This window comes from Mobula birostris, chromosome 7 (genome assembly GCF_030028105.1).
Source record: "Mobula birostris isolate sMobBir1 chromosome 7, sMobBir1.hap1, whole genome shotgun sequence".
NCBI classification, from domain to species: Eukaryota; Metazoa; Chordata; class Chondrichthyes; order Myliobatiformes; family Myliobatidae; genus Mobula; species Mobula birostris.
This window is the reverse complement of record NC_092376.1, coordinates 4,305,250-4,328,981: the sequence shown is the minus strand read 5'-3', so window position 1 is coordinate 4,328,981 and position 23,732 is coordinate 4,305,250. Positions and strand designations below refer to the sequence as shown.

The 23,732-nt window shown below is 43.6% G+C and overlaps 1 protein-coding gene across 10 annotated transcripts in view; it reads left to right on the top strand.

The window, feature by feature from the left end:
* LOC140199965 (nuclear mitotic apparatus protein 1-like) overlaps positions 1-23,732 on the top strand; it is a 191,607-nt gene that overhangs the window by 45,456 nt on the left and 122,419 nt on the right. For all 10 annotated transcript variants that reach the window (XM_072262487.1, XM_072262488.1, XM_072262489.1 and 7 more), the window contains 2 exons: positions 8,540-8,599; positions 20,054-20,139. In XM_072262487.1, coding sequence (XP_072118588.1) covers positions 8,558-8,599; positions 20,054-20,139 — 128 coding nt within the window. In that variant the 5' untranslated portion in view covers positions 8,540-8,557. The remainder of the gene's footprint in view (positions 1-8,539; positions 8,600-20,053; positions 20,140-23,732) is intronic.

Sequence of the window (23,732 nt, the reverse complement as noted above, 5' to 3'; positions counted from 1 at the left end):
ACCTGGCCAAGTCTAGCGTTAATTGCCCATTCTTGGTCACTGGGAGCTCTCTGTAGCGAGGAGGAAAGGGGTGGGGAGAAATTGCACTGTGACTGAAAACTGGCACAGTGTCAATGGACAAATGGCGGCCTCAAAGAGCCACAGTGTCACAAATCCCATTGTGGTACACCAGGGTTGTCTTTCTAGACGATAGTTAATAATGTTGGTGTGGTATTGGACTTGTTACTGTGTTCAGACTGGGTAAATTTTCCTTTTCTATAATTAAATTAGACATTTTTACAAAACTTGAGACCTTCAAAGTAACCTTTTCTAAAACACAAGAGATTCTGCCAATGTTGGAAATCTAGAGAAACTCTCACAAAATGCTGGAGGAACTCAGCAGGTCGGGCAGCATCCATGGAGGTGGATGAACAGCTGCTGTTTCGGGTCAAGACCCGTCATCGATGACTGAGTGCATGGTGCTAGCCGATCTTTACCAGACAGACCACTTTGTTACATATTTTATATATTTATTGCCAGGGACTCATGAAGGGTTTCGACCTAAAGCATCCCCTCTGTAGATGCTGCTGGACCTGCTGAGTTAACCTTTCCTAAAAACATTTTTAAAAAATTATTTATTTTGAAGCAGGATTAAGTTATAGCACCCTATCGGGATTTAATTCAGTCCTGATGAAGGGTCTCAGTATGAAATGTTTACTGTTTGCTCATTTCCATAGAGTGGCCTGACCTGAGTTGACCTCCAGGATTTTGTGCATGTTGCTTTTGAAATGGAAGCCATTTTCTACTTGACTGTGATCAGCCATTAATTATCCCTACAGACCAAACTAACCAGGCTCTCACAATACAAAACACCATTCCTCTTGCAGGGATGCTGCCTACCCTGCTACGTTCCTCCAGCATTTTCTTTCAAAGGTACATTTAATGTCAGAGAAATGTATGCAATATACATCCTGAAATAATTTTTCTTCGCAAACATCCACGAAAACAGAGGAGTGCCCCAAAGAATGAGTGACGGTTGAATGTTAGAACTCCAGAGTCACCCCCCCCCCGCTCCCCTCCCTCCTGCGTGTAAGTGTGTAAGTAGCAGCAAGCAACAATTACCCCCTCCCTCCACTGGCAAAAAAAAAGCATCGGCGTCCACCACTAAGCACTCAAACGTGAGCGAAGCAACAGCAAAGACACAGGCTTGCAGTACTCCAAAGACCACGCATTCACCTGGTATTCGACATACCACAGGCTGTCTCTCTCCCTAATGAGGGAGAGAGAGGTGTCTCCGTTTCACAGCGAGAGGGGAGACATTACAAACAACTCTTTGCTGGGTTACGATGTTAAAAGTCCGTTGCGTTGTTTTTTCTGAGCTCTGTGCCCAAAGAACTCGAGTCTCTGAGCACACAGCCTTAGATCTTCCATCTCCCACGAAACACCGATCTTCTGCTTGGACACCGACCTCTGATTTTCTCCCCCCCCCAATCTCCAGAGCCATGAAAACTCAGTCCCCCGAAAGCGAGTGAAGCTCTCTTAGTCCGAGCCCTTGGCGTGCTGAATAACGGCCATTTGTGAGACCCAGAGAGCGAGTCCCATTCCCGCAAAAAAACGTCAGTGTGTAACTCCAGGTCAGGGTCTTCAAAAGAACCCTGAAAGGAAAAGATGAAGATATTAAAGATGGAAGTAGAGCTGTGTCCGAAGATGCAAGCAGAGGAGTTACCATTGGGCGCCATTAATCCTCCTAAGCTCCTCCCTGTTTTGTGTGTGTTACTCTGGATTTCCAGAGTCTGCAGAATCTCTTGGTTGGGATTTGATCTTCCATTTTCAATTAGCACAAGTCTCTGGCATCTGGAGGCACAATAAGAAGAGCAGATGCTGGAGTTTTGGAATGAAAATCCATCATGTCAGGCTGCATCTGTGGAAGGCAGAATTTCAGCACAATGATCCTTTAACAGATCTGTAAAAAGTGAGAAAACATTTTTGAAGAGGAGATGTCTGTTAAAGAACAAAGACCAGTGTTCTGCTCCAGTTATGTTGGTGCCAGAAGCATGGCGGCCTATGTGGGCTGCTTCCAGTGTGCCCTAGGGCTGTGTCAGTTGTTGATGCAAGCGATGCATTTCACTGTATGTTTCGATGTACGGGGTGACAAAGTCAATCTTTAAATCTGTTTGAGAAACAGAAGCACGTGTGGGACTGAGATACAGCCCACTTGTCGCTTGCTGGATTACCCAGGCAGTGTCTGTGGAAGGGGGGGAAACCTGACCCTTCATCAGTACCAGCCAATTCTGATGCACATGAGTTACAGCAGAGAAACAGGCCATTCGGCCCAATTAGTCCATGCCAAATACTGCGCATCTTTTTGAATGATTTATTTTAGAGATATATTATGGAAACAGAGCCTTCCAGCCCAATGAGCCTATATGCCCAATTACATCCATCTGATCAATTAACCTAACCTGGACACCTTTGGAAATCGGATGAGACTCACGCAGTGTCATGGAGGATGTACACAGTGGCGGAATTGTACCTGGGTTGCTATTGTTGTAATAGGTTGGTCCGTAGAGTTCTATGACTAGGCAATTTGTATGTGTCTAGACACTGAAATTCTGAAAGCGGCTCGGCGTCATCCACTCTCACAAGCAGTGTGTTATAAGTACTTTTCAGTTTTTGGCTGAAGAAGATCCCCCTTGTATACACTCTGATTTTTTTCCCCCCTTCTCCTAAATATGTGTGTTCTAACTTTATCTGCTTCGGAGATGGGGAAAAGTTCCCTGCAGTCCACCCTATCTACACCATCATAATTGCAGGAGGATGAGAGGTGACTTGATAGAAGTATACAAGATGACAAGAGGCATAGATCAAGTGAACAACCAGAGACATTTTCCCAGGGTGGAAATTGGCTAATATAAGGGAGTACAATTTTCAGGTGATTGCAGGAAAGTAAAGGGGGAGGTTTTAAACACAGAGAACGGTGGGTAACGGGAACGCTCTGCCATGGGTGGTGGTAGAGGCAGGCCCTCTGAGATAGCCACATGGATGAAAGAAAAATAGAGGTCCCTGCAGTAGGGAAGGGTTAGATTATTCTTGGAGCACGTTGAAGAATTGGTACTCATCCTGGGCCGAAGGGCTATTTTATCCCACAGAATAGGAGGACGTCACGTCCCTTCAAAACAGACGAGGAGGAACTCGTAGCCAGAGGTGGGGAATCTGGAATTCATTGCCATGGACGGCTATGGAGGCCAAGTCATTGGGTAGATTTAAAGTAGAGATTGATAGGTTCTTGATTAGTAATGATGTCAGAGGTTATGGGGAGAAGGCAGGGGAATGGGGTTGAGAGGGATAATAAATCAGCCATGATGCAATGGTGGAGCAGACTCGATGGGCCAAGTCAATGGGTATACTTAAAGAGGTACTGTTCAGTGTTTTACATACTCTGTCTATACTCACCACAATTTTATGTACTTCAGTCAATCATGTCCACTCTTAACCTCCTCTGCTCCAGGGAAAATAGTCCCAACTTTACCGGTCACTCTTCTTACAACTGTTCCATCTCTGGTAAAGGTTCTTCATGCTCTGTCCTTCCTGTAGCATGGCGACCATCACTATCCACTCTACTTCAGCTGAGGTCAGACCAAGGCTTTAGAAAGCTGAGTGTAACCTCGATTCTTCTCTTCTCAAGTGCTCTGTCCATTGAAGCTGAGAATCGTGTATCATATTATCTACCTGTGTTGTATTCTTCAAGGATTTGTACACCTATTCTTTAAGGTCGCTCTGTTCCTCCATACTCCCCTACCATTCAGTGTGCACTCTCAAGCTTACAAAATGCATTGACTCCCATGTAAACTCCATCTACCATTTTTCAGACCATTACACCATCACTACCTTCCACACCCTCGTCAATCTTCAATCTGCCAATCTTCATGCCATCCTTGATTGATAATGTCAGTTTGCCTTGTATCAAAGTGCCCTACTCTCCCCCTGTGGCACCACGGCAAAGACTATAAAACAGAGGAGCAGACCTGCACTATTTGGCCCATTGACCCTTCCCAGTATTTATCAGTACAGTATAGAAAGTATTTGATCTGGTTGCCTCATAGCTTGGTATGGGAACTGTGCTTCACATGACCACAAGAAACTGCAGAGAGTTGTGAATCCAGCTCAGCACATCAGCCCCCCCCCCCCATCCACTCTGTCTACACTTCTCACTGTCTCATTAAAACAGACACCAAAGACACCCTCTGGACACCCTCTTCTCCCCCTTCCATCAGGCAGAAGAGATGAAAGCACATACCACTTGGCCCAAGGATAGTTTCTATCCCACTGTTATAAGAATATTGAGTGGCTTCCTAATATGGTAAGATGGACTCTTGACCTCACAACCTACCTTGTTTTGACCTTGCACCTTATTGTCTGCCTGCACTGCACTTTCTCAGTAACTGTAGCACTTTATTCTTATTTGTTTTCCTTTGTACTACCTTGATGCACTGTTGTGATGAATTATGTATGGATGGTATGTGAAGCAGGTTTTTCACCTTACCAAGGTGCATCTAACAATAATAAACCAAATTCCCCCTCTTTCCTTCTCTCCCATGGTCAGCTCTCCTTTCCTATCAGCTTCCTTCTCCAGCTCTTTGCCTTTTACACGTAGTACTTCTCAGCTTCTCGTTTCATTCCCCCCCCCCCCCCACCACCACCACCACCCACCTGGCTTCACCCCATCACCTAGCTGATCTTCTTCCCCCTCTCCCCATCTTATTCTGACATCTTCCTCTTCCATTCCCATCCTGATGAAGGACCTTGGCCCTGTTACGTGCACTGTTCATTCCTCTCCATAGATGCTGCCTAACCTGCTGAGTTTCTCCAACATTTTGTGAGAGTTACTCCGGATTTCCAGGATCTACGGAATCTCCTGTGTTTACAAAGTGTCGACTTCCTAATCACTTCCATTGATACTGCCTGACCTGCTGAGTTTCTCCAGTGTTTTATGTGTGCTGTTTTGGATTTCCAGCATCTGCAAAATCTACTGTGTTCCAAGTGCCAAGATGGCAGATGCTATCTCTTTGGCCCTACATTCCTCCTGAGAACAGCTGGAGAATAAAGACGCATACGTAAGGCTCCTTTTCATTGACTATAGCTCTGCCTTTAATACCATCATTCCAAATAAACTGATTCCTAAGCTCCGGAACCTGGGCCTTAGCACTCAGGTCCGCAGCTGGATCTTCAACTTCCTCACAGACAGGACCCGGGCTGTAAAAATAGGGGACAAGCTCTCCTCTACAATCACTGTGAGCACCGGTGCCCCACAAGGCTGTGTACTCAGCCCCCTGTTGTACTCACTGTACACCCATGAATGTGTAGCCAAGTTTCCATTGAACTCAATATATAAGTTTGCTGATGACACCACAATTGTGGGCCATATCTTGGGTAATGATGAGTTTGAGTACAGAGAGGAAATTAAGAACCTGGTGGCATGGTGCGAAGACAATAACCTATCCCTCAACATCAGCAAGACGAAGGAATTGGTTGTTGACTTCAGAAGGAGTAGCAGACCGCACAACTCCATTTACATCGGTGGTGCGCAAGTGGAACAGGTCAAAAGCTTTAAGTTCTTTGGGGTCAATATCACAAGTGACCTGACTTGGTCCAACCAAGCAGAGTCCACTGCCAAGAAGGCCCACCAGCGCCTTTACTTCCTGAGAAAACTAAGGAAACTTGGCCTGTCCCCTAAAACCCTCACTAATTTTTATAGATGCACCGTAGGAAGCGTTCTTCTAGGGTGCATCACAACCTGGTATGGAAGTTGTCCTGTCCAGACCGAAAGAAGCTGCAGAAGATCGTGAACACGGCGCAGCACATCACACAAACCAATCTTCCGTCCTTGGACTCACTTTACACCGCACGCTGTTGGAGCAGTGCTGCCAGGATAATCAAAGACATGACCCACCCAGCCAACACATTTTTCGTCCCTCTTCCCTCTGGGAGAAGGCTCAGGAGCTTGAAGACTCGTACGACCAGATTTGGGAACAGCTTCTTTCCAACTGTGATAAGACTGCTGAACAGATCCCGACCCGGATCTGGGCCATACCCTCCAAATATCCGGACCTGCCTCTCGGTTTTTTTGCACTACCTTACTTCCCATTTTTCTATTTTCTATTTATGATTTATAATTTAAATTTTTAATATTTACCATCAATTTGTAATCCAGGGAGCGGGAAGCGCAGAATCAAATATCGCTGTGATGATTGTATGTTCTAGTATCAATTGTTTGGTGACAAGAAAGTATAAAGTTACTCCAGTGTCCTTTGTTATCGTAGTAACAGGAGTGAGATATGCCAACTAGTGGAGTGGTGCCGCAGCAACAACCTGGCACTCAACGTCAGTAAGATGAAAGAGCTGATTGTGGACTTCGGGAAGGGTAAGACGAGGGAACACATACCAATCCTCATAGAGGGATCAGAAGTGGAGAGAGTGAGCAGTTCCAAGTTCCTGGATGTCAAGGTCTCTGAGGATCTAACCTGGTCCCAACATATTGATGTAATTATAAAGAAGGCAAGACAGCGGCTATACTTCATTAGGACTTTGAAGAGATTTGGCATATCAAACAAATACACTCAAAAACTCCTATAGTTGTACTGTGGAGAGCATTCTGACAGGCTGCATCACTGTCTGGTGTGGAGGGGCTACTGCACAGGACCGAAAGAAGCTGCAGAAGATTGTAAATCTGGTCAGCTCCATCTTGGGTAGTAGCCTACAAAGTACACAGGACATCTTCAGGGAATGGTGTGTCAGAAAGGCAGCGTCCATTATTAAGGACCTCCAGCACCCAGGGCAGTCCTTTTTTCACTGTTCAAGTAGGAGGTACAGAAGCCTGAAGGCACACACTTGGCGATTCAGGAACAGCTTCTTCCCCTCTGCCATCCGATTCCTAAATGGACATTGAAGCTTTGGACGCTACCTCACTTTTAAAAAATCTATTCAATATATGTCTACTGTAATTGATTTACTTTTTTTTACATTTTAGTTATTATTATTTTTTCTCTGCTAGATTATGTATTGCATTGAACTGCTGCTGCTAATTTAACAAATTTCACATCACATGTCGGTGATAATAGACCCAAAGTCAGCAGAAGGTGCCTGGCAGTCCTTAAGATATCATGTTGAATTCAAAGATTTCTGATACGAACCTTTCCTGTTTGTGGAAGGACTAGCTACCTCAGTCTCTTTCTCTACTGATACTGCCTGTCACAGCCAACTATAATAAATCTAATACTGATGCAAAGCTTTTCTGCTCTCCGAATTGTGTGGAATTTTTCCTAGCAGTGGTTGCCAGCAGAAAGCCTTGTAATTTTGGGGGAAGAGAATTTTCCCCCCTCCCTTCAGTTGAGGACATCTTCGAAAGGTGAAATGGTGACATTCGTTATTAAGGACCCCCACTGTCCAGGACATACCCTCTTCTCATTACCACATTGGGAAGGAGTACAGGAGCCTCAAGATACACCCTCAACATTTTAAGAACAGCTTCTTCCCCTCCAACGTTAGGTTTCTGAGTGGTCCATGAAGCCATGACACTACTTTGCTTTTTTTTTTGTAATTTATTTTTTATTGAAATTCATCATCATACAAACATTTCCATAAGATGTATTTCGGATACTGTGTGTGTATATCATATATTCATGTTTGCCACATATCTCCACATAGTATTTATCTGAGGTATACACTTATAGAAAGGAAAGAAACAAAAAGAAAACTGTACAAGTAGGGAGTGATTTTTTTTAACAACATAATCATTGATTTGTGAGAATAAGATCAGGCCTATGGGGTGTTATGTAGTTAAACCATTTTTCCCAGTATGAATCAAATTGTTCCAATTTATGATTAACAGATACTGTTATCTTCTCAATTTTGTAACTGTCCATTGTAATTTCCACCCATGTGTTTAAAGTTGGGCTGTCCTGTGATAACCATTTCCTGGTAAGAGTCTTTTTACCAGCCACCAGCAGTATATTCATTAAATATTACTTTGCTTTTTTTGCTCTTTTTTGTTCTACTTATTTATTTGTATATTATTATAACTGACAGTAAATTTTTGTTTTTCACACTGTACTTCAGCCGCAAGATTTGAACTAGTTTTCAAAAAAGTTTCACGACATATGTCAGTGGAAATAAACCTAAGACCTAGGAATAGAATTAGTCCATTCAGCCCTACGAGTCTTCTCCGTCACTGCATCATGGCTAATTTATTATCCCTGTCAACCCCATTCTTCTGCATTCTTCCTGTAACCTTTGACACCCTGATTAATCAGGAGCCTCTCATTGTCTGCCTTAAATATAACACAACGACTTGGCCTGCTCAGCTGTTGGCAAAACTTGATCCTAGTTCTGGTTTTCACCTCGGGATTCCCAAAATCCACAATTTCAAAATGGACTTTAGCAGTCTGTGGGATAGTAAGCTGATGAGATTTTGTTTTAATGCACTGCCCAGTCGTGGTTCAGACCAGATTTCCATCCTGTGTGTGATGTCTTCTCGATTAATGCCTTTTTCTTTTCTTTCCAGATCACTCTCAACAGCACAATGGCAGTGCACAGGACAAAGGCCGATGCCTTGGTCAAATGGGTGAGCATCGAGCTCAGTGTTTGTCTGTGGGGTATGAGACAGAATTTGGACTTTAAGCACACCATGCCCATACAGACCCCAGTTATTGATTACTATTTTAAAAAAGTCAATACACTGAGTGGCCATTTTATTAGGTACAGGAGTGGAACGAGGTGTGGTCTTGTGCTACTGTAGCCCATCCAATTCAAGTTTCACTAGTTGTGCTCTTCTCCACACCTCTGTTGTAACACATGGTCATTTGAGTTACTGTTGCCTTCCTGTCAGTTTGAACCAGTCTGGCCATTCTCCTCTGACCTCTCTCGTTAACAAGGTGTTTTCACCCACTGAACTGCCACTCACTGGATTTTTTTTTGTTTTTTTCTTTTGCCCCATTCTCTGTAAACTCTAGAGACTGTTGTGAGTGAAAATCCCAGGAGATCAGCAGTTTCTGAGATACTCAAATCATCCCATCTGGCACCAACAATCATTCCACAGACAACTGATCCTCTTGACCCGTGTCTGCGTGCTTTTATGCATTGAGTTGCTGCCACATGATTGGCTGATTAGATATCTGCATTAACAAGATGTACAGGTCAACCTAATAAAGTGGCCACTGAGTGTACAATTAAGTCAATATTTTTTCTTCACTTTCTGCTTTTTAATACTGGGATAATTCCCGATTCTTTGCCAGGCCATCATCGTCTCAAAGATCTGATTGAGTGGAAATGGACTTGGTATATGAGTCATGCTCTGGGTGGGGTGTGGTAGTTGGTGTTCTGTAAAGCACAGGCAGGCTGTCCTCTGCTATGCATGGAATTAAGTGAATACTTAGATCTGCCTTCAGTCATTCGTTGTTTGGGATGAGGACCCAACCAGGTTTTATTGTCCATCTCATTGTTTCTGAGCTGAGAACTGTTTGAGAGCCAATCATGTAACTAGGTCTGAGGTTGCACAGAAATAAGAGGGTAATGAAGTGTGTGATGCTGAGGCTTTATAAGGCGTGGGTCAGTATTGTGAGCAGGTCAGGGCATTTTATCTAGGAAAGGATGTACTGGAATTGGAGAGTGTTCAGCAGAGGCTCGTGAGAATGAAAGGGTTAACATTTGAAGAGCGATAGCTCTGGACTTGTACCTGCTGGAGTTTAGAAGAATGAGGGGGGAATGTCATTGAAACCTGTCAAATAGTGGAAGGCCTGGACAGAGTGGATATGGAGAGATTGTTCAAAGTAAACTTATTATCAAAGTATATATACAGCCCTGAGATTCATTTTCTCAACGAATCCAATGCCATAATAGAGTCAGTGTAAAACTGCACCAACAGGGTGGACAACCAGCATGCAAAAAACAACAAATTCTGCAAATACAAAAAGAAATAATAATAACGAAAATAACTTGCAGAAGAGCAGAAAGGATGCTATGAGAGTATGAAAGGATGTAAAGAACAAATTATGTAATTCTAAATCTAGCCCAGAGGAAAAGCAGAAATCTTTCATGTTCTTGTATTGAATATCATAAAGCATTTAATTCTGTCCTACACTGATGGGTAATAGAAGCTCTTAATATATATAAGCTATACCCAATACTTGTGAAATTCCCACAACATCTGATGAACTATTGGCGTACTATAATCACTCTATCTATTAACCAAAAGTGAACAACCACCATTAACAGAATAAACTGAGGCATTTTCAGGGCGACTCTCTGAGCCCACTATGGGTCTGTCTAGTTTTACTGATATCCAGTGAATTGGATATCAAATCAGAAACAACCAAACAAATCATACCTTGACACACCTTCTACACATGGATGGTTTGAAATTATATGTTCCTCCGTCAGTAAAGCTGAAGTAATTAAATCAGATAGAAATATTTTCTGAAGATCTAAACATGGCCTTTGGACTGGGTAAATGCAGAGCATTAAAGATAAAGGAATGTGCAATAGAGCTCACAGAATACAAAACAGGGCAGCAGGATACAACACAAGCAATGGATGAACATTCCAGCGGTCCAATCAGCGCTGGGAGCAGAGCACTTCAAAGAGCTTACTCGCAGTTTGGCGAAGCTTGTATGAAAGGAGAGCTTCACGGGCATTCGGAATTCCAGGAGTCCAATTAGCGTCAGGAGCAGAGCACCGAAAATTAAACAGAAGTACAGAAGGGGCAAGCGGGGTGGCCATTGTCAGGAGTAGGCCAGCGGCGAGGGTAGGACTGTCAGGCTTTGACTCAAAGAGGCTTCAACGAGAAGAGACTGAGGCCAAAGACACACATTAGAAGATTTGGTCTTGGTTGCCCATTGTACAGTGTAGGCAGGATGGCAGATAATGGCAGTGGAATGCTCCTCTTGTAGGATGTGGGAATTCATGGGAAGTGCAGCCATCTCCAACTCTTGAAAGACGGCATTAAGGAGCTGGAGCTGGAGTTGGATGTATTAGGGATCATCCGGGTGGCAGAGCGTTTATTTGATAGATAATGACTTTTGAGCAGGTGGTTACACCCAGAGTATAGAATTCGGGAGTAGATGGGTGAACACCAAGAGAGGTAAAGGGAGAAAGTTGTGAGTGCATGTGGCCATTCCCCTCAGCAAGAGCTATATCCCTTTGGATACTGCTGAGGGAGATGACCTATCTGGGCAAGGCAGCAGCAGCCAGACCAATAGCACTGTGGTTGGCTCTGAGCCTCAGAAGGGTTGGGTGAAGTCAGGCAGAGCAATATTCGTAGGGGACTGGATATTTAGGAGTACAGATAGGAGATTCTGTGGCAGCAAAAGAGGCACCAGGATAATGTGTTGCCTCCCGGGTGGTAGGGTCCAGGATGCGGTTGCAGAATATTCTTGAAGGGGAGGGTGAGCAGCCAGAGGTTGTGGTACTTGTTGGTAACAATGACAAAGGCAGGAGAGGGGTAGAGGTCCTGTGCGCAGTAGGTTCAGGGAGTTAGGAAGGAGACTGAAGAGCAGGACCTCCAAGGTGGTAATCTCTGGATTACTCCCAGTGCCATGAGCTAGGGAAGGTCAGAACAGGAAGATGGTGCAGATGAATGAGTGGCTGAGGAGATGGTGCGTGGGGCAGGGTTTCAAGTTCTTGAATTATTGGAACGTTTTCTGGGGAAGGGGTGACCTGTACAAGTGGGATGGGTTACATCTGAACTGGAGGGGAACCAATATCCTGGGAGGGAGGTTTGCTAATTCTGTTGGGGAGGGTTTAGACTAGATTTGCAGGGGAGTGGGAACCGAAGTGAAAAGGCAGAGGATGGGGCAATTGTCGCACAAGTAGTGACACCTTGTAGGGAGTTTGTGAGGAAGGATAGGTAGATGGTTTGAGATGTGTCTTATTTTAATGCAAGGAGTATCATAAGCAAGGCAGATATACTTAGAGCGTGGATCAATACTTGGAACAATGATGTTGTGGCCATTACAGAGACCTGGATGACTCAGGGGCAGGAATGCTGCTGAGTGTGCCAGGCTTTAGATGTTTCAAAAAGAACAGGGAGGGAGGCAAAAGAGGTGGGAGAGTGGCACTGCTAATCAGGGATAGTATCATGGCTGCAGAAAAGGAAGTCATGGAGTCATGAGTCATTGTGGGTAGATGTCAGAAACAGGAAGGAGGCAATAACTCTACTGGGTGTTTTTTATAGACCCACTCTCCCCCCCCCCCCCCCCCCCAGTAGTAACAGAGACATTGAGGAGCAGATAAAGAGGCAGATTCTGGAATAGTGCAATAATAATAGAGTAATATTAGAACATAGAAAACCTACAGCACAATACAGGCCCTTCGGCCCACAAAGTTGTGCCGAACATGTCCCTACCATCGAAATTACTGGACTTACCCATAGCCCTCTATTTTTCTAAGCTCCACGTACCTATCTCTTAAAAGACCCTATCGTATCCGCCTTCACCACCGTTGCTGGCAGCCCATTCCACGCACTTGCCACACTCTGAGTAAAAAATTTACCCCTGACATCTCCTCTATACTTACTTCCCCAGCACCTTAAAGCTGTGTCCTCCTGTGGCAACCATTTCAGGCCTGGGAAAAAGCCTCTGACTATCCACACGATCAATGCCTCTCATCATCTTAGACACCTCTGTCGGGTCACCTGTCATCCTCCTTCGCTCCGAGGAGAAAAGGCCAAGTTCACTCAACCTATTCTCATAAGGCATGCACCCCAATCCAGGCAACATCTTTGTAAATCTCCTCTGCACCCTTTCTATGGCTTCCACATCCTTCCTGTAGTAAGGTGACCAGAACTGAGCACAGTACTCCAAGTGGGGTATGACCAGGGTGTTATATAGCTGTAACATTACCTCTCGGCTCCTAAATTCAATTCCATGATTGATGAAGGCCAATGCACCGTATGCCTTCTTAACCACAGAGTCAACCTGCGCAGCTGCTTTGAGTGTCCTATGGACTCGGACCCCAAGATCCCTCTGATCCTCCACACTGCCATGAGTCTTACCATTAATACTATATTCTGTCATATTTGACCTACCAAAATGAACCACCTCACACCTATCTGGGTTGAACTCCATCTGCTACTTCTTAGCCCAGTTTTGCATCCTATCAATGGCCCGCTGTAACCTCTGACAGCCCTCTACACTATCCACAACACCTCCAACCTTTGTGTCATCAGCAAATTTACTAACCCATCCCTCCACTTCCTCATCCAGGTCATTCATAAAAATCATGAAGAATAAGGGTCCTAGAACGGATCCCTGAGGCACTCCACTGGTGACTGACCTCCATGCAGAATATGACCTGTCTACAACCACCCTTTGCCTTCTGTGGGCAAGCCAGTTCTGGATCCACAAAGCAATGTCCCCTTGGATCCCATGCCTCCTGACTTTCTCAATAAGCCTTGCATGGGGTACCTTATCAAATACCTTGCTGAAATCCATATACACTGCATCTACTGATCTTCCTTCATCAATGTGTTTAGTCACATCCTGAAAAAGTTCAATCAGGCTCGTAAGGCACGACCTGCCCTTGACAAAGCCATGCTGGCTATTCCTAACCATATTATACCTCTCCAAATGTTCATAAATCCTGCCTCTTGGGATCTTCTCCATCAACTTACCAACCACTGAGGTAAGACTCACTGGTCTATAATTTCCTGGGCTATCTCTACTCCCTTTCTTGAATAAAGGAACAATATCCGCAACCCTCCAATCCTCTGGAACCTCTCCCATCTCCATTGATGATTCAAAGATCGTCACCAGAGGCTCAGCAACCTCCTCCCTTGCCTCCCACAGTAGCCTGGGGTACATCTCATCTGGTCCCGGCGACTTATCCAACTTGATGCTTTCCAAAAGCTCCAGCACATCCTCTTTCTTAATATCTATATGCTCAAGCTTTTCAGTCTGCTGCAAGTCATCCCTACAATCACCAAGATCCTTTTCCATAGTGAATACTGAAGTAAAGTATTAATTAAGTACCTCTGCTATTTCCTCCGGTTCTATACATACTTTCCCACTGTCACACTTGATAGGTCCTATTCTTTCACATCTTATCCTCTTGTTCTTCACGTACTTGTGGAATGCCTTGGGGTTTTCCTTCATCCTGCCCACCAAGGCCTTCTTATGGCCCCTTCTGGCTCTCCTAATTTTCTTCTTAAGCTTATTATTAGCTGTATAATCTTCTAGATTTCTAAAATTACCTAGCTCTCTGAACCTTTTGTAAGCTTTTCTTCTTGACTAGATTTATTATGGCCTTTGTACACCACAGTACCTGTACCCTACCATAACTTCCCTGTCTCATTGGAACGTGCCTATGCAGAACTCTGCACAAATATCCCCTGAACATTTGCCTCATTTCTTCCGTACTTTTCCCTGAGAACATCGGTTCCCAATTTAAGCTTCCAATTTCCTGCCTGATAGCCTCATAATTCCCCTTACTCCAATTAAACGCTTTTCTAACTTGTCTGTTCCTATCTCTCTCCAATGTTATTGTAAAGGAGATAGAATTATGATCACTATCTCCAAAATGCTCTCCCACTGAGAGATCTGACGCCTGACCAGGTTCATTTCCAATACCAGATCAAGTACAGCCTCTCCTCTTGCAGGCTTATCTACATATTGTGTCAAGAAACCTTCCTGAGCACACCTAACAAACTCCACCCCATCTAAACCCCTTGCTCTAGGAGATGCCAATCGATATTTGGGAAATTAAAATCTCCCATCACGACAACTCTGTTATTATTACACCTTTCCAGGATCTGTTTCCCTATCTGCTCCTCGATATCCCTGTTACGATTGGGTGGCCTGTAAAAAAACATCCAGTAGAGTTATTGACCCCTTCCTTTTCCTAACCTCTACCCACAAAGACTCCGTAGACAATCCTTCCATGACGTCCACCTTTTCTGCAGCCGTGACACTATCTCTGATCAACAGTGCTATGCCCCCACCTCTTTTGCCTCCCTCCCTGTCTTTTCTGAAACATCTAAAACCCGGCACTTGAAGTAACCATTCCTGTTCCTGAGCCATCCAAGTCTCTGTAATAGCCACCACATCATACCTCTCAAGTACTGATCCACGCTCTAAGCTCATCTGCTTTGTTGATAGCACTCTTTGCGTTAAAATAAACACATCTCAAACCTTTGGTCTGGGCGCGTCCCTGCTCTATCACCTGCCTATCCTCTGTCTCGCACTGTCTATAAGCTTTCTCTATTTGTGAACCAACCTTCTCTTCCCCAGTCTCTTCGGTTCTCACCCCCCAACAATTCTAGTTTAAACTCTCCCCAGTAGCCTTAGCAAACCTCCCTGCCAGGATATTGGTCCCCTTGGGATTCAAGTGCAACCCGTCCTTTTTGTACAGATCACACCTGCCCCAAAAGAGGTCCCAGTGATCCAGAAATCTGAATCCCTGCCCCCTGCTCCAATCCCTCAGCCACTTGCATCTCCTTAGAGCAAGGGGTTTAGATGGGGTGGAGTTTGTTAAAGTGTGTTCAGGAAGGTTTCCTTACGTAATATGTAGATAAACCAACTAGAGGAGAGGCTGTACTTGATCTGGTATTGGGAAATGAACCAGGTCAGGTGTCAGATCTGTCAGTGGGAGAGCATTTTGGAGGTAGTGACCACAAATCTATCTCCTTTACCATAGCACTGGAGAGGGATAGGAGCATATAATTTGGGAAAACATTTAATTGGGGTAGGGGGAAATTGGGGAAGGCAGAAACTTGGGAGTAGATGTTCTCAGCGAAATGCACAGCAGAAATGTGGCAAATATTCAGGGAACATTTGCACTGCTTTCTGCATTAGTATGTTCCACTGAGATAGGGAGAGGATAATAGGGTAAAAGAACCATGATGTACAAAGGATGTAGAAAATCTAGTTAAAAATAAAATAAAGGCGTATGAAAGGTTCAAGAAACTAGGTACAGTTAGAGCTCTAGAAAATTGCAAGGGTGCCAGGAAGGAGCTCAAGAATGAAACTATGAGAGCTAGAAGGGACCATGAGAAGGCCTTGCTGAGCAGGATTAAGGAAAATCCCCAAGGCATTCTACAAGTATGTGAAGAGCAAGAGGATGAGCCGTGTGAGAATAGGACCACTCAGTTGCAAGAGTGAAAACGTACATGGAGCTGCAGGAGGTAGTGGAGGTACTTAATGAATACTTGGCTTCAGTATTCACCAGTGTAAATAGTCATAGTCATACTTTATTGATCCCAGGGGAAATTGGTTTTCATTACAGTTGCACCATAAATAATTAAATAGTAATATGTAAATTATGCCAGGAAATAAGTCCAGGAGCAGCCTATTGGCTCAGGGTGTCTGACCCTCCAAGGGAGGAGTTGTAAAGTTTGATGGCCACAGGCAGGAATGACTTCCTATGACGCTGTGTGTTGCATCTAGGTGGAATGAGTCTCTGGCTGAATGTACTCCTGTGCCCACCCAGTACATTATGTAGTGGATGGGAGACATTGTCCAAGATGGCATGCAATTTGGACAGCATCCTCTTTTCAGACACCACCGTGAGAGAGTCCAGTTCCATCCCCACAACATCACTGGCCTTACAAATGAGTTTGTTGATTCTGTTGGTGTTTGTTACCCTCAGCCTACTGCCCCAGCACACAACAGCAAACATGATCGCACTGGCCACCACAGGCTCGTAGAACATCCTCAGCATTAAACAGTTAGGCTGACACAACAATATATATGCAAATCTCCAGAAAGCCACAATACTGAACACCACAAGAATAGTCTGAAAATTCCTAGCAAGTAAGAAATTAATGTGCTTGGCTATGCCTGTACCTCAGGTTTTACTAGCTTGAGCTGAGAAAAAAACTAAAAATAAAATAATAATAAATAAGCAAGCAATAAAAATCAAGAACATGAGCTGAAGAGTCCTTGAAACTGAGTCCATAGGTTGTAGGAGCAGTTCAGTGTTGGGGTGAGTGAAGCTATCCCCTCTGGTTGAAGAGCCTGTTGGTTTGGGGACTGTGTAGAGAATCGAGGTATATAAATGTAAAGACATAAGGGACTAGTTTAGTTTAACTAGACTTTTAATCAATAGTTTAATTAGTTTGGCACCACATTAGTTTGATGGGCTGAAGGGTCTGTTCTTCTGCTATACATTTTTATCTGTATTGATAGAGTGGACAGCCAGAGATTATTTTCCAGAAATGGCTAATACGAGGGTCATAATTTTAAGGTGATTGGAGGAAAGTATAGGTGGAGAGGTATTAGAGGTAAGTTTTCTTTTTACAGAGAGAGAAGTGGGTGTATGGAATGTGCTGCCAGGGGTGGTGATAGAGGCAGATTTCAGAGACTTAGATAGGCACATGGTTGAAGGAGAACTAAAGGTTTATGTGGGAGGGAAGGGTTAGATTGATTTTCAAGTAGGTTAAAGGTCAGCACAACATCATGTGCTGAACGTCTTTGCATCAGTCTTCACTGTGGAAGACACTAGCAGTGTGTGATATGTTGAAGGGTGTGAGGGAAGAGAAATGAGTGTAGTTACTTTTACAAGAGAGAAGATGCTCAAAAACCTGAAAGACTTAAGGGTACATAGTCACCTGGACCAGATGAACTGCATCCTAAGGTTCTGAAAGAGGTAGCGGTAAAGATTGCAGAGGCATTTCAAAAATCATTAGACTCTGGCATGGTGCCAGAGGACTGGAGAATTGCAAATGTCTCTCCACTGTTTAAGGAAAGAGGAAGACTGTAGAAAGGAAGTTATAGACCAGTTAGCCTGACTTCAGTGGTTGGGAAGGTGTTGGAGTTAATTGTTAAGGATGAGGTTATGAAGTACTTGGTGACACAGGACAAGATAGGTCAAAGTTCGCATGGTTTCCTAGAGGGAAAATCTTGCCTGACCAATCTGTTGGAATTCTTTGAGGAGATTACAAGTAGTATAGATAAAGGGGATGCAGTGGATGTTGTATATTTGGACTTTCAGAAGGCCTCTGTCAAGGTGCCATACATGAGGTTGCTTACCAAGTTAAGAGCCCGTGGTATTACAGGCAAGTTACTGGCGTGGTTGGAGCATTGGCTGATTGGTAGGAGACAGTGAGTGGGAATAAAAGGATCCTTTTCTGGTTGGCTGCCAGTGACTAGTGGTGTTTCACAGGGGTCGGTGTTGGGACCACTTTTTTTTATGTTGTTTATCAATGATTTAGATGATGGAATAGATGGCTTTGTTGCCAAGTTTGCAGATGATATGAAGATTGGTGGAGGGACAGGTAGTGCTGAGGAAGCAGATAGCATGCAGAAGGACTTAGACAAATTAGGAGAATAGGCAAGGGAGTGGCAAATGAAATACAATGTTGGAAAATGCATGGTCATGCACTTTGGTAGTAGAAATAAATGTGCAGACTATTTTCTCAAAGGGGAGAAAATTCAAAAATCTGAGATACAAAGGGTCTTGGGAATCCTTGTGCAAAACACCTTAAAAGTTAACTTGCAGGTAGAGTCAGTGGTGAGGAAGGCAAATGCCATGTTAGCATTCATCTTAAGAGGTCTAGAATACTAGAGCAGGGAAGTGGTACTGAGGCTTTATAAGGCACTGGCGAGGTCTCACCTTGAGTATTGTGAACAGATTTGGGCTCTTTAAGAAAAGATGTGTTGGCAAAGGGTTCAGAGAAGGTTCACAGGAATGTTTCTGGGAATGAAGGATAGATACATTATTGATCCCAAGAGAAATTACAGTAGCATTGCTAGTGCACAGATATAAGTATTAGCAGAGAAGTAGAAAGAATAAAAAATAATTTCTATGAACAGTCTAACAGGAGGGTTCATCACTTCCCTGGCTATAGGTTGACTCATTATAGAGCCTAATTGTCATTCTATATAAGAATGACTTCATATAGCGCTCTTTGGAGCAGCACAGTTGTCTTAGTCTGTTACTAAAAGTGCTTCTCTGTTTAGCCAAGGTGGCACGCAGAGCATGGGAAACATTGTCCAAAATTGCCAGGATTTTCCATAGGGTCCTTTGTTCTACCACAGCCTCCAGTGAGTCTAGTTTGACTCCCAGAGCCAACCTCTAATCAGATTATTGAGCCTCTTGGCATCATCCGTGTTGATGCCATTGCCCCAGCACACCACCGCATAGAAGGTTGTATTGGTGACAACAGAAAGGTAGAGCATGTGAAGTAGAGGCCTACATACTCCAAAGGACCTCAGTCTCCTCAGGAAGTAGTGGCCTTTCTGGCCTTTCTGGCCTTCCTTCTACAGAGCCTCTGTGTAGGCGCTCCACTCAGGTCTGTCATCCAGGTGCGCCCCCCGATACTTGTAGGTTCTCCCCACATCCACGTCCTCACCATCAATAGTTATAGGGAGCAATGCAAGGGTTATCATACAAGGAACATTTGATGGCTCTGGGTATTTACTCACTGGAATTTAGAAGGATGAGGTGGGGGGTGGGGAATCTCATTGTAACCTTTTGAATATTGAAAGGCTTAGATGGAGTAGATGTGGAAAGGATGTTTCCCGTGGTGGGTCAGTCTGGGACAAGAGGGCACAGCCTCAGGATAGAGGGGCGTCCATTTAAAACAGATGTGGAGAAATCTCTTGAGCCAGAAGGTGGTGAATTTGTGGAATTTGTTATGACAGGCAGCTGTGGAGGCCAGGTTATTGGGTGCATTTAAGGCAGAGATTGATAGGTTCCTGATTGAACACGGCATCAACGATTACAGAGAGTGGGGCTGAAGAGGGGGAAAAAAGGATCAGCCACGGTTGAATGGCGGAGCAGACTCGATGGGCTAAATGGCCTTATTCTGCTCTGTGTCTTATGGTCTTATGAAAAGGCTTGAACTGTTCTGTGTTCCATGTTTCTAACTAACAATGTCTAACTTATTTGGTAATGTGAAAAATTAGTGGGAATTTGCTTTATTTTTGGCATTAAGACTAACTTGAGCATGGAATCTATGTGGAAATATTTTTTTATTTTTACGTTACAGAGAACGTGGCAATACCCTTTGCCTGTGTTGCAAATCATTAACTTTCAAGATTTTAACTTGTTCACTTAAGGTTTTGCCTTCTTGTTTTTTATACAGATTAACAGCCTTAAATTGTCAGAAGAAGTAGGAAGTCTGGCAGCTCTCCAGGACTGTGCTGCGTTCGTCAAAATAGTGTGCAAGATGTGAGTAACACAACTTTATTCAAGAACTTTTTGCCAAAGATGATATTTTATAGTTCTGGGTAGGATTATGCAATAATTATTGAAATCTGCCCAAGTTTGTGTCGTGGTAGGGAAGTTACAACAGATTGTAATTAGTGGAAGTATCCCAAGTGCATTAAGTGTCCTGTTCGACCACATCGTGTCACAGCTGAGTGGACACCAGTCTAGCCTTGGTAGAAATCATTTGGTTCAAGTCCTACTCCCAATGTTTAGACTCTTCAAAGTAGTGTGATAGTTAGCGTAACACTATTACGGTGCGACTGATGAAGGTTCAATTCCCACCACTGTCTGTAAGGAGTTTGTATGTTCTCTCTGTGACCATGTGAGTGTCCTCTGGGTGCTCCAATTTCCTCCCACATTCCAAAGATGTACGGGTTAGGGTTAGTGAGTTGTAGGCATGCTATGTTGGTGGTGGAAGTGTGCTGTCACTGCTCCAGCACAAACTTAGACTGAGTTGATTGTTGGTGCAAATTATGCTTTTCACTGTATGTTCCAAAGTACATGTGACAAATAAATGTCTCTAATGTATCTATCTGCCTTTAACACTATGTGTGTGAAAAAAATACATACCTCTGACATTCCCTCTATATTTTCCACCAATTATCTTAAAATTATGCCCTCTTATATTAGCTAATTCTGCCCTGGGGAAAAGTTTCTGGCTGTCCACTTTAAATATGCCGATTATCTTGTACACCTTACACACTTGGTGTACATACAAGTATCTTCGCTTCGCTTATTCATTTGATTTTTCTATCATCCATGTAAATGTCTCTTAAACATCTCTAATGTATCTGCCTTGACCACCACCCCAGTTCCATGCACCAGCCACTCTCTGTGTGGTAAAAACTTAAACCTCTGACATTATCCCTATACTTTCCTCCAGTCACCTTAATATTATGCCCCCTCATATTAGTAATTTCCGCCCTGGGTAAAAGTCTCTGGCGTCCACTCGATTTCTGTCTTTTAATAGAGGAACTAATGTAGAAAATTTCATCCTTCAATACAAAACATAGAACATAGATGGTGTGCTGACCTTTTAACCTACTCGTAAGATCAATCTAGCCCTTCCCTTCCATATAGTCTTCCATTTACCTATCTAAGAATCTCTTAAATGTCCCTAAAATATCAGTCTCTCTTACCACTTACATCCGACATTCCCCCTATACTTTCCTCCAATCACCTTAAATTCTGGCTATCCATTCGATCTATGTCTCTTATCATCTTGTACACTTCTAACAAGTCACTTCCCAACCTCTTCCTCAGAGAGAAACCCCTAGCTCACTCAACCTATCCTGATAAGACATACCTTCTAATCCAGGTAGTATCCTAGGTAAATCTCCTCTGGACCCCCTCTAAAGATTCAAAGTGCATTTATGTTACCATATACAACCCTGAGATTCATTTTCTTACAGGCATACGCAATAAATCCATAATGCAATAATAGCCATAATAGAATCAATGAAAGACTGCACCATCAGGACAAGCAATCCGTATGCAAAAGACAACAAACTGAAAATACAAAAAGAAAGAATAATAAATAAATAAATAAGCAATAAATATCGAGAACGTGAGATGAAGAATACTTGAAAGTGAGCCATAAATTGTGCGAACATTTCACTGCAGGGGCAATTGAAGGTATCCCTTTTAGTTCAAGAGCCTGAAGGTTGAGGGGTAGTAACTGTTCCTGAACCTGGTGGTGTGAGAGCTGAGGCTGCTGTACTTTCTCCCTGGTGGCAGCAGCAAGAAGAGAGCGTGTCCTAGTTGGCAGGGATCCCTGATGGTGAACGTTGCTTTCCTGCGATAACGCTCCGTGTAGATGTGCTCAATGGCAGGGAATGCTTTACCTGTGATGTACTGGGCTGTATCCACTGCTTTTTATAGGATTTTCCGTTCAAGGCCATTGGTGTTTCCATACCAGGCCGTGATACAGTCAGTCAATCTACTCTGCGCATCACATCAATATAAGCTTGTAAAAAGTTTTTGATGCCATGTTGGACCCTTAGCAAACAACTGAGGATGTAGAGGTGCTGCTGTGCTTTCTCTGTAATTGCACTTGCGTACTGGACCCCGGATAGGTCCTCCTTCCACATCCTACCAATAATAATGTGACCAGAACTGAACACAATACTCCAAGTATGTTCTAACCGAGATTGTAAACAGTTGCAACATTACCTCTGAGGATTAAACAGTCGGATCTAACAGATGCTAAGTAGCCTTCTCTCTCTGGGTGGGATCCTTCATGATGTGACTGGCCCTTTTCTGACACTTTTCTATATATATGTCCCTGATGGCAGGGTGGCTGGTGTTAGTGATGCGTTGTGCATTTTTGACTACCTACTATAGCAGGTTCTTTTCCCCACATTGTGGTTTCCGTACTATGCAGTGATGCAGCAAATTTGGATGCTCCATTGCATGTGTGTAGAAGGTTGTAAGTATTGATATGCATAGTCCAGCTTCTTCAACTTCCTTAGAAAGGATTGTATCACCTGGAAAACTTCAGTGTCTATCCTATCATTGACATTCCCTTTGTTCTGTTTTGTTTTCCCACTTCTTTTGTTACAAATACAAAGGAATTAGTTTATTCTTGTCATACGTACTGAGGGATTGTGAAAAACTTGTTTTAAGTCCATAAGACCGTAAAACATAGGAGCAGAATTAGGCCACTCGGCCCATTGAGTCTGCTCTGCCATTTCATCATGGCGAATTATTATCCTTCTTAAGCCCATTCTCCTGCTTGTAACCTCTGATGCCCTGACTAAACAAGAACCTGTCCGCCTCTGCTTTAAATGTACCCAATGACTGGGCCTTCACAGCTGTTTTCGACAATGCATTCCACAGATTCGTCAATCTTTGGCTCGAGAAATTCCTTCTCATCATCTCTATTCTAAACTGACATCCCTCTATTCTGAGGCTGTGCCCTCTGGTCCTAGACTCACCTGCTGTAGGAAATAGCCTCTCCCAATCCACTCTGTCTAGTTCTTTTATATGCAAATAGTTTCAGTGAGATTCCCTCCCCCACCTTTCTTCTAAACTCCAGCAAGTACAGGCCTAGAGCCATCAAAAGCTTCTCATATGTTAACCCTTTCACTCTTGGAATTATTCTTGTGAACCTCCTCCAGACTCTCACCAATGCCAGCACATCTTTTCTTAGACAAGCGGTCCAAAACTTCTCTCCATACTCCCAAGTGTGGTCTGACCAATGCCTTATAAAGTCTCAGCATTACATTCTTGCTCTTATATTCTAGTTCTCTCGAAATGAATGCTAACGTCACATTTGCATTCCTCCAGTCCTCCAGATTTCAAAATCTATAATGATTCTTGAAAGATCATTACTAATGCTTTTACAATCTCTTCAGCTACCTCGTTCAGAATCCTGGGGTGTAGTCCATCTGGTTGAGGTGATTTATCTACCTTCGGACCTTTCAGCTTCCTAAGCACCTTCTCCTTAGTAATAGCAACTACACTCACTTCTGTGAAGACTGATGCAGAATAGTTTGTCTGCTATTTCTTTGTCCTCCATTACTACCTCCCCAGTGTCATTTTCCAGTTGTTCA